Here is a 12,504-nt window from a genome sequence, read left to right on the forward strand (position 1 = left end):
GGAAAGCTTATTTATTCAGCTTTCAGGTGATGTATAAATCTCAATTTCAAAAAAATTGACCCTTATGACTGGTTGTGTGGTCCAAGGTCACATATTATAAATATTTATATGTATTAATATGTATACATATTGTATGTATAATCATGTTTTTTATAAAGTAAAAACAAAAAATGATATAATATGAATTTTGTAATATGAATATGAATTATAAATAAATTGTATTATATAAATGTATCATACATTTTGCTGGTTTGTATAGGAATTCCAGTCTTGTAATACCCTCCCTTGCCCGGATCTAAAGAAGACCACTCCCTGGACCCCATGGACGCCGGTGAATATCTCAGATAATGGCGGGCACTATGAGCAGCGGTTCAGGTACACCTGTAAGGCGAGAGTACCGGAGCCCAGCCTGCTGGAAGTAGGGAGACAGCGGATTGAGATGAGGTACTGCTCCAGCGACGGTTCCACGGGATGCTCCACAGATGGTGAGATCTCATTCTGTCTCTCTTGCCTGTGATTCTTCATTTGTCACTCAGCTTTTTCCTTTTCTCTGCTCTCATCTTGCTTTTCTCCCTGTGTCTTTGATTAAGTGAGTCCATAGTAAAGCCACTTGATCTATTTGTCCATCAGTGGAAAGACAACATGATGTACTTTAGTGCTTTTCTCTTTCTTTCACTCTCTCTCTCTTTCTCTCATCTATGTGTGTTCACTACATCAGTTTTTGGAGTGTCGTCTCACCCAACACAAGTGCTCTTGGCTGCATTCTGCCCCAGAGAGACAGGAGGAACATGCTAATGAAGTCAAATCAGTGAATGTGATTTCTTTCAGTGGTCCGGGGTCTTCATGTCTGGCATAGTGCAACACTTGCACTTCATTTTATTTATTTACCTCCCTCCATTAGGTTTCACATCTGTGAACTTGCTGCGGTTTGTAAACAAGCTGTGAACTGAGTTATGGGAATCAAAGTGGCGCCAAGATATTAGATGGATATGCAGCGAAAACGGTATGTTTTTGAGTGATGTTTATAGACACTCATATTCTACAGTCAAGCTCTGATCTTCAACAGACATTCACTAAGAGATGCCACACACAAAGCTCTTTTTAGGCTATTTTTCTTTGATTTTCCATCTCACTAATTTCCATTTCGTTTTATGAGCAAGTGAGCTAAAATGACTAAAACAGAAAACTGTTCAGAGCCATATAAAGAACGGCACAGAAACATTTAATTTGCCAGTTTGTGGAAGTCTTTTGTTGCTTTTAAATGCAGCTTTTCCATTTGAAACCTGAAATACAGGAAATCAATGAGGATTTATTTTTCTATAAAAGCCATATGTTAATTGTGTGTTGAGTTGCGTATATATATATATATATATGTATATATGTATGTACTGTACTGTACAGTATATATATTTATGTATATATAATTTTTTATAAACTTTATTAAGGAAGGATGCATTAATTTGATCAAAAGTGCTCATAAATACATTTATAATGTTACAAAAGATATTTCAAATAAAATATGTATATATATGCTGTATATATATTCTTGTGTGTAGAGTTGCATACACACACACACACATACTGTATATCTTTCTTTCTTTCTTTATTTCTTTATTTCTTTATTTATATAGCACTATATAAATACAACTAAGTTGCCCAAAGTGCTTTACAAGGTACACATAGAAAATAACACATCAACATGAAGTAAATAGCGTTTAAAAAATAAAAAAAAAATAATAATAATAATAATAATAATACAGTCCTAAAGCAACACCCATTTTAAAATGCCATAGAGAGTAAATTCATTTTTAATTTGGATCTAAAAATAGCCAGAGTCGGTGCGTTCTGATAGCTAGTGGCAGCTTATTCCACAGATTTGCTCACCGCAAACGCACGATCACCCTTGAGCCTAGATCTAGTTCTGGGCACTGTTAAGAGTGCCAGATCACTGGATCTAAGTGATCTAGAGGGGACATGTCTTACGAGGAGATCTGCAAGATAAGGTGGAGTGCGGTTATTAATAGACTTAAATACCATGACCAGGATTTTGAACTCAATTCTGTATTTTACAGGTAGCCAATTCAACGAAACAAGGATGGGAGTGATATGTTCATATTTTCGTGTCCGGGTCAGGAGTCTAGCAGCAGTATTCTGGACAAGTTGCAGCCGATCTAGAGATGACTTATTAATACGCGAGCGAGTAAAGCGAGTTGCAATAGTCTAGGTGGGAGAATATCAGCGCATGAATGATTTTCTGAGTATCTGAAAAAATTTAACACGGCTTAACTTTTGCGATTTGACGTAGATAAAAGAAGCAAGACCGAACCACAGAACTAATTTGTTTATCCATTTTAAGCTGATTGTCAATTTGGATGCCCAGATTTTTGACACAAGATCTCATGTTTGGTTCAAACTTTTTTAGTTCCGTTTTAAGGACTGCCTTATACATGCATATATACACACACACACATTTATAATGTTACAAAAGTTTTTTATTTCAAATAAATGCTGTACTTTTGAACTTATTTTGAACTCTGTTCATCTAAGAATCCTGAAAAAATCAACATGGGTATTAATAAGAATTTTAACATAACATAGCAACATTGATAGTAATATAAAATGTTTCTTGAGCGGCAGATCAGCATATTCAAAGAATTTCTGAAGGATCATGTGACACTGATGACTGGACTAATGGCTATTAAAACTGTTATGGCTATGTTATTTTAAATTTCAATAAATATCAAAATATTACTGATTTTACTGCGTTTTTGATCAATTAAATCCAGTCTTGGTGAGCATAAGATAATTCTTTACGTTCACATATACATACGTGCATATACAGACACACACACAGCCATTTTTAGAGGTGTTAACATCGTCTGCAAAGTTAGTTTTAAAATTTCTCTTTAGTATTCCCGGCGATCTGTATTTCTCTGACACATCAGACTCTCATATGATTCACCAGTGCTGCATCAGTATTATTCACAAATATTAAGTGTCCAACATACACATGAATAATTTCTGCATTTAAACCATAATTTAGCTTGACGCACCCAGCTACACCGCTGCATGCCCCGTCATGACAGATGCTTCTTCTAAGGGCTTTCGGACAGTTGTTAATGTACTGCATATCATACAGAGGAGGCCTAGTTCTATATAATCACCTCCACACTAAAGATGTGTGTTGATATCAGTGAAGCCACAAGGGAAGATGAGTTCTGAAATGAATGGGCTGCCACTTGGCCAAGATTTAGCCTCATGTCTCGGCTGGCCCATATCGATTTGAATCCGTAAGCCATGCCTGTGTGAAAGAGAGGGTGAATAAAGCACAGCGTCTCATTGCATGTGTTCATGTGGAACAATCTCAAGTGGAGGAATGACTGTATGTGGTTACATCAAGGGTTCTAGAATATTGTCAACACCATATTTGTGTTGTTAAAGGGGTCATATGATGCTGCTAAAAATAACATTATTTTGTGTATTTGGTGTAATGAAATGTGTTTATGCGGTTTAAAGTTAAAAAAACACATTATTTTCCACATACTGTACATTATTGTTTCTCCTCTATGCCCCGCCTTTCTGAAACGCGTCGATTTTTACAAAGCTCATCGGTCTGAAAAAGCGAGGTGTGCTGTGATTGGCCAGCTATCCAGTGCGTTGTGATTGGCCAAATACCTCAAGTGTGAGACGGAAATGTTACGCCCCTACCATACTGTTGTATTCCCTCAGCGACCAGCACGGATCAGCTCCAGGCATGACGAAGCAGATATCGTCCTCTTTTGGAAGACCAAACAAAGTAGTTTCGCTTTTACAACGACGCACACAGAGTTTTTACGACATTGCGGCGGAAACAACAATACTACAGCGAGAATAAAAGTTACGCCTTCTTTCTTTGCGTGAACATTTGGGCGGCGTTATGCAAATCTTCCCACAGAGCGACGTAGGTATGTGGGGGCGTGTTAGAATGAGGCGTTTTAGGTAGGTGTGGCTGACTCTGAACTTTTATAAAGAATATCTCTTTGGATTTGAGACTTTAGTCTTTGGAACTTTACAGATCTTCTTTATGCACCAAGAGCTTGTAACACTCCAAAGAGAAAGGAAAAATTTAAATCGCATCATATGACCCCTTTAAGACACTCAAAGCTACTTGTTGACTTAGAATTAGCTTAGCTGGTTAGCTAATACCAATCTTTGAAGCATACTATGTATTATGTTAAAATCGGCTCTTTTCATTTTGTAAAATGTATTTATAAAAGCACAAAGACATTCAGTTGTCTGTAGATGAACTGAGTGAGCAGGTCTCTGGAAGTCACCTTGGCATTGTCAAGTAGAAGTCACGTGTTTGTTGCTATTTTATCAAGGCTTTGAGGTCTGAGCTTCTCTCTCTGTCTAATATCAACATTATGAAAGAAACAAGATCAGTAGAATCAGCCCTGGCTGACATTTTCAGATTGGAAATGCATTTGATGTCAGTTTTTTTGTTAGGCAAATGTAAATAGGCTTTGTGCAGATAAGATTCCTTGATTTCTCTGCTGTCTTTTTAAGAGCAAATGAAAGAAATTATGTGTCCGCAGCAGCTGGTCGTTATTCACACACTGATTCAGTGAGCTGCAGTCTGTTTACTTAATTATTATAAGTAGATTAACCTGAATAAAAATATAAAACATTGTCAGATATCAACATCACTTTCTTTGATAAACTGCTGCCTGTGTTTGTTCAAACTTTGATGACCATCAGTTAATTTACCAGTGTTTATACGTTTGAAAATTCTGTCCTCTGAGATTATTCAAGGTACAGATGATGATCATCTAGTTGTCTGACACATTTTCAGCAGTGCTTAAGTTAACATGCAGACAGCGTGCTGGGCTTTCGCTTTTAGACAATTTACATGGTTAAAAAAAAAAACTGAAAAATCTTTAAATTCATCCCCTTTAAAATGCCACTGCTACAGCCATATGCATTCAGACAAAAGTTGGTTTAAGACATTTATAAGCTTACAAAAGATTTCGATTTCAAATAAATGCTGTTCTTTTGAAGATTCTGTTTATAAAGGAATCCTGGGAAAAAAAAAACTATTACCATTTCGACATTGATAATAATACGAAATGCTTATTGAGCACCAAATTAGCATATTAAAATGATTTCTGAAGGATCGTGTGACACTTTTGATCAATTTACTGCATTCTTGCTTAATAAAATTATTATTATTATTATTATTATTATTATTATATAGTTTGTTTTTATTTACTTTTAAATGGTATTGTGTTATGGTTTCCACAAAAATATTAATCAGCACAACTGTTTTCAGCATTGATCATAACGAGAAATGTTTCTTGAGCACCAAATCTGTATATTAGAATGATTCTTCTGAAGGCTCATGTGACACTGAAGACTGGAGTAATGATGCTGAAAATTTAGATTTGCATAACAGGAATAAATTACATTTGACAATATATTAAAATATAAAACAGCTATTTTAAACTGTTATAATATTTGACCATATTACCGTTTTTATTTTTTGATCAAACAAATACCACCTTAGTTAGTGCAAGAGACGTCTTTCAAAAACATTTAAAAAATCTTTCCGACCGCTGACTTTTGTGTATCCTTGTCTGTTGTCACATCTTGCTCTGTTTTTAAGAGTGTCCTGCCACATTTTTTAGAAAACCATATCAAATTAAAAACAGTCCAACAATCTTGAGACCCCTGCATTCTGTGCTGTTTTGCTCCATCTAGCTGTTGTTGAACATTTTAAACAAGAATGTTTCTAATACGCCTAACCCCTAAAAAAACATATCTGATCGGGGTCATATGAACCTCAGACCAGCCTAATTATTATAAGTAGTTATGTTAATAGTTGTTCAGGCAACCCACTGATTAGTCGATCCAATTTGGGTAGTTTAAACATTAAGAGGTACAAACTGTGAAAATGAGGGAATAGTTTGCAATTTCATGAGCTATAGTTTAGAAACTGAGAGGGTGATAACAAATTTGTAGCGCACAAAAAAGGCTCTGTAGCTTTCTTTACAATACAGCACCATTTTTCTTTTAGGGCAAGTGTTGAACACTTAACCTTCAGTACAATAAAAATCAATACATGCACCATTATAGCTATTTGTTTGCTGGAGTAATGGCAGTGGCTAAAGTGAAAATGCTGCCAAACAGTCAAGCTATCTTAAAACCTTGAGATTCTTTGCAGCATAAGCCAGAGGCAGTAGCTGATGATGGCCCAGGTTTGTAAGTTGGCTATGAGTGATGCCTTCATTTATCTCAGAAACAATAGCACATCATTTTAGCGTGTGACTTTAGCACTATTTTCTCATCTAAATACCGTGCTGCACGGGCAGCTCCATCTCTTCATCTCTGTCTTTCTCTCTTTTTTTCTTTCTTTCCACCTACTTTTCTCTGAGAAGCAGCTGATATCTCCAAGGCTATTTACTGTCGGTTCCCCACAGATCTGCCATCAGTTAGAATCCCACTCAGTGTCAGATTCTGCAGACCTTAGGATCTCAGCTGGCAAATTTCTCTGTGGTGCAATACACATGTCCTTGGTTACAAAATAGAAAATCTCAACTTTATACAGTCAGGCCCAAAAGTCTGAGAAAACATCTGAAAATCTGGGATTAAAAATCGAATTTAAAACTGAACCTATACTAAATGCAAACTTAAAACTTTTGCGGTTCATGCATCTCGAGTGCTGCTTTTATTAAAGCAAAACAGATGCAAACCAAAGACATTATGGTTTTTTTTTTTTTCAGTTCAGTTCCTTCAAATTGTTATGATAATGCGTCATTATATTTTGTAATTTAAAACTATTATTTTTAATAATTACAAATAAATTGAATTTGTATTTTAAAAACAAATTATTTTTGCTAATTACAAATAATATAATATAAATGTGAAATAATTATTAATTAATAAAAAATATTAAACTAGTTTTAATATTAGAAAAATATTATTTGTAATTTTTAGAAAACTATTAAATTATATTTAATAATTGCAATTACAATTTCTCATTTAAAAAGCTATTAGAATTCATTAAGTAGTTACAAATCATGTAGTTTTATTTTTTTTTAATCTGTTAAATTAGATTTAATAATTTCAAATTAATGTAATTTCTAATGTAAAAAGCTGTTAAATTATATTCAATCATGAATGTATGTATTATGAATAATAATGTATGAATGATTGTATTATTAAAAAAATATTAAATTATAGTCAATATTTACAAATCAATATAATTTCTAATTAATTAAATTAAAATAAAAAATTAACAAATTTAAAAAATGTATGTTTGATAATTACAAATTAATAATAACTTATGATTTAAAAACTGTTAAATTATATTCATTAGTTACAAATAATGTAATTTATGCTTAAAATGTTAAATTGCATTTAATAATTACAAAAAAATATAATTTGTGACTTAAAAAATACAAATTAATATAATTCTTAATTTTAAAATTATTAAATTATATTAAATAAAAAAAATTAAATAGAATAGGGATGCACGATATTATCGGAATGTTGTCAGAATCGTCCGATAATGGCTTAATTCTAACAAGTAAGTTTTTGTTTATATAATTTGTTTATAATCACAGGAGAGACTTGGTGTTGTTTCCAAACAAAAGGAAATATATCCGTATCGGCCAAAATAAGTTGAAAAATATCGGCATATCAGATATCGGCAAAAATCCGATACCGTGCATACCTAAAATAGAATAGAAATAAAAACAAAGAGAGGCATTTTTACCAGTGGTCTCAGACTTTTGGACCCTAGTGTTTATGAGCACCCCACACTGTTCAGTTGACCATTTGTGTCTCTTGCGACGCTAGAACGCTGTATGTCAATGGTAATTACATGTATTTGCAGAGGCGTTAACCACCCACTACGCAAACCCATCAGGGAGTCGATTCTAATTGCCCACCCCCTAACTTTTAATAAACGCGGGTGACCGCCAGACAGTTTACGACAGCTCTGGGGAATTGCGTAAAAGCCACACTCTTAATCCACAAGAGCTATTCATTTCCTTGATTGTGCAGCATATAATGCCACCCATCTCACTCGGCAGATATACCGCTGATCCTATTGTCTAAGAAATCACAGAATCTGGGTCAGGAAAGTTCAGAGCGTATGCTTTAGCGTTGCCTTTTTTAAAGTATTTAATCGCAATTTGTCTTCTTCACTTTGCATGGGATCTTAACAACCAGCAAGCACAGCAAAGTCAAATCCAATTCCATAATATGACTTTACACTTTTGTAAAAATCAATGTAGTCAGTCATTTCTTGGTTAAAGTCACTGAACGCAGCACGGTTTGTTTACCTGCGGGTCTAGCATGCACTGACACCTGTGTTCACTTGCCATTAGCCATCAGAGCCAGACGCCCCGCTTTGAGGTGTGAGTAGATTATGAAGTAGTCTATTACCTTTGAGAGGGCTGTGTACTGTGGTGCTGGAGAGATTATAGGTCGACCCATGTAGCGCCGTCGCATGGATAAATGGCTGTGGCTCACAGGGACTGTCACAGAGGGATCTCGCTCAAGGTCAGAGGTACAAACACAGAGGTCACGGTGCAGATGGATAGAGAGATACTCTGCGGCAAAAACACTCTGTTTGATAAGATAAATGTATCTGCTGTAATAGTTGTGAATGGCATGGATAACTATGATGTGAAAATCCATTTTGCTCTCTGAGCTATTCTTTTGAAATAGTTCAGGTGGTATGGATGATTTTTTTTTAATAATAGATTGAAACATTTTATGAAATATTAATCTCAGAAAATTCTGAAATGAAAGCCCTATCAGGGTTTATTTAAGAGCATCAAATTCCCATGATTCTATTTGACCCAGTCTTGTGTGTGTTTATTCTCGTTTTAGGAGATTTGCTGCGTTCTGGACGGATCACTGGATTGACCGTAAATGGAGGCTGGTCTGCCTGGGGGCCTTGGAGCCAATGTAGTCGGGACTGTAGCTCAGGTGTCCGAAACCGCAAACGCACCTGCTCCAACCCCAAACCCAAATATGGAGGAATCACCTGCCTCGGTCCTGCCCAAGAGTTCCAGGAGTGCAATACTACGCCATGTCCAGGTTAGTACCCCTCATACAGTCCACATACATTTTCCAACTTTTTCTATTCATAGTTTTGTGACTTAAACAGCTTCTCCAGACACTGATTTATCCACTTTTTTCCACTGTCTGAAATTAATTGCATTTATAAATATTGTTTATTTGAACTGATAACTAGAAATTTAGTTTGTTATGCAAAAAAAGTAATAATAATAATAATAAATAAATAAATAAAACAATAAATAAATGGGGTTAGTAAGATTTTTGTTTTTGAAAGAATTATATTTTGCCCACCATAGCTGCATTTATTTGATCAAAAAACTACAACAAAAATAGGTAAATTGCGAAATATTGTTTTCTATTTTAATATATTTTAAAGTGCCATTTATTCTTGTGCTATCAAATCTGTATTTTCAGAAGCCATTACTCCAGTCCTCATTGTCACATGATCCTTCAGAAATTATTCTAATATGATGATTTGATGCTGATTTTGGTACAAAAATGTCTTATTATTATCAATGTTGAAAACAGTTGTGCTGCTTAATAATTTTGTGGAAAACATTTTTTTATTATTATTTGATTGATGATTTGATTAACAGAATAAGTTTCAAATGATCAGTGTTTATTTAAAATAGAAATCTTCTGTAACATTATAAAGCCCTGTCTATGAAACCGGGCCTGTATGTAAAAACATTTCATCAAAGCCAGCTTGTGATGATTAATTTTATTTAGATGTTAAAATAAGTTCTCAAACTAGAATTAGGAGGACAGAAATGTGCTGTTTGTTTGTGTACCAGTTACATTGCAGTTTAGCTTAGTGGAAAATCTTCCGAAAGAGGTTAACATATCCTCCAGTCGAGCACCAACACTTACTTGGTTGAAAAAGAACAGACAATGAGAGGTACACCCATATACTGAGTTTACTTTGAAAACCCGTATACAACTAGGGTTGGGTATCGTTTGGGTTTTTTACGATACCAGTGCCAAATCGATACTTTTAAAACGGTACCTGTGCCTAAACGGTGCCTGAACTGATACTTAAAAAAATAATAATAATAAATACCCAAAATAGGATGGATTGGCCATTACTGAGCGCTATAAACACATTTAATGTCTGTTTCATTCATACTGGACGCCAGAGGGCGCCTGGCAGAAACTCCACATGTGCATCACAGAAGGAATAGGACTCAGGAAATCCCTATACTCTTTGCTAATATGGACAAAGGCATTGCTATTAGTGATGGGAAGTTCGGATCATTTTACCGACTCAGACCTTTGCGTCTCGTTCAGCAAAATGAACGAATCTTTTTTCGAGTCATTTCGTTCATTTCGTTCATTTTAGCAAAATATAATTAAAATGTTACGTGTTACTTCCCTAATACGTCTACTACTTACGCAAACGTTGATCACACTACAAACAATACAAAACTGCTATAAGAAACAGAAAAGATTCATTCATTGTTTTCCTGGGTCTTCAGTCTATGATTAGCTCACCTCAGCTTATCTGACAAGTCTTCGGTTTTGAGTCGTTAAAGCTTATGGGGCTGTCACGTGATGACGAATGACTCAAACCCGAAGACTCAAGAGATGAACTAATCAATTCTCTTTCCGGCTCAGACTGCATTGGTTAAAACTTATGGGGCTGTCAGGTGATGAACGAACGACTCAGAAAAACCCGAAGACTCAAAACAGGTGAACTACTTGACTCGCGACTGAACGAATCACTCCCCGAGTAAAACAAGTCGTTAGAATAGAAATAGAATAGACAGTGCAAATGTTAGAGGGTCAAGTTTTTTAATCAAAAAAAAAAAACAAGAAGATAAAATTAGAATTATCATTATAATAGAGAGTGCTAGAGTTAGAGGGTCAAATGAAGATGAAAGAGATGTGTTTTTAGCTGTTTCTTGAAAATGATTAAGGACTCAGCTGCTTGGATTGAGTTGGGCAGGTCATTCCACCAGGAGGGAACATTTAATTTAAAAGTCCGTAAAAGTGATTTTGTATGCAAAATGTTTCAATTCAAGCATGTCAGTCAAATGTAATTTATGCAATATTTCAAACCTTTAACCCACAACAGTTTAAAAGTAGCCCAATTCTGTGGAAAAAACAAGGACTTGGCAACCCTGCATCCAACAAGAGCTGCAGGAGTCAGATTTGACTGATCTCAGATCGAGAATAAGGAGAGATGACTGACAAGACCATGCTTGAGTATCTTGTAAGATGTGCTCCCTTTACACAGAGTTCTCAATCGAGAAATTATTTTTCACGTGCGGTGACGGTGATCCTTACGTCCATTTCGGAGAACAAATATTTCAATCTTTTGCTCAAGCATTTAAGTGGCACCGAAATGAGGCACCAAAATCTGCGTTCAGATTCGGTTCTAGTACATACCGGTTACATGGGTACATAGGTTTCGGTACCCAAGCCTATATACAACACAAATATAATACAGACTCCTCTCTACAAATGTTTCTATGTTTCATGGAGACAATCATAAAAACTGTCCTCTTTCAGTTTGTTACTGGTGTGCAGGGAATAAAGAAGAATTCCAGACATCAATGAGCGATAAAAGAAAGACACAACCCACTTTTGTGTGCATTATTTGTACATGTGGAAGACAGTCTCCCTGTTTTAAGGTGCGAGGACCTCAATTTGCCAGTGGAAATGTAGAGAAATCTCTGTGGCATCGTTGTGTGTAATCACATTTCAAGCTAATTACACCGGCAGTGACGGGAAAGCAGGATTCAGTCATTAAAAGGCTTGTGACAATGGCGTACACCCTATCTAAAGTTGAAGGAGGGGAAAAAGCTCTCTAATTAAATGAGCGCTCATCGTTATGTGTGCTGGAAATATGCTGTCTAAATGGAAATGTGCTACTTGGGTATTTTATGATACCTAACGGTGAACAAGACACAATCAGGCAAGGTGGAATTTGTTTTGCAATCGTAATTAATCAATAGCCTGTTTTTGGAGATGAATGTCTCCCAAACCATCAAAGCAGGGCGTACTGTAGTTTATAGCTCTTCATGATATGCTGGAAAGCTAACTGCTCCTCAGTCTTAATTTTACAGCAGCTGTTTTCTAACAGGAAATCACATATTTCCTGTAAAGTGACAGTAGCAAGACCAGCAGGACTGTTTCGTTAACAAAGACCTCCAGGGCTTTTAAGACCTGATTAGACTTATTGATGTTTTTCTCTGTAGGAGTAATTGGCAACAGAGCAGGAATCGCAGTGCAAATTTTATAAAAGCGGCAGATGACAGATTGTACAGCAAACTATGTGAGCGCACTGTTGATCAGTAACTGTGCTCTGCGCTTCACTAAGTTTATTCAGTTCTTGTCTACGTCCAATGAAACATCTTAGTAGCGCTTAGATTCAATAGCTCCTTTGTACAGACGACGACAGAATAATACAGATGACTTTCATCAAGCGTATCC

General features: G+C 35.6%; 1 protein-coding gene across 1 annotated transcript in view; it reads left to right on the forward strand.

The window, feature by feature from the left end:
* The window catches only part of sema5a (sema domain, seven thrombospondin repeats (type 1 and type 1-like), transmembrane domain (TM) and short cytoplasmic domain, (semaphorin) 5A), a 79,538-nt gene that overhangs the window by 45,781 nt on the left and 21,253 nt on the right, over positions 1-12,504 (forward strand). Inside the window, exons 13-14 of the mRNA XM_016495259.1 lie at positions 260-485; positions 8,878-9,087. Coding sequence (XP_016350745.1) covers positions 260-485; positions 8,878-9,087 — 436 coding nt within the window. The remainder of the gene's footprint in view (positions 1-259; positions 486-8,877; positions 9,088-12,504) is intronic.

This window comes from Sinocyclocheilus anshuiensis, unplaced genomic scaffold, assembly GCF_001515605.1.
Source record: "Sinocyclocheilus anshuiensis isolate Anshui unplaced genomic scaffold, SAMN03320099.WGS_v1.1 scaffold110, whole genome shotgun sequence".
NCBI classification, from domain to species: domain Eukaryota; kingdom Metazoa; phylum Chordata; class Actinopteri; order Cypriniformes; family Cyprinidae; genus Sinocyclocheilus; species Sinocyclocheilus anshuiensis.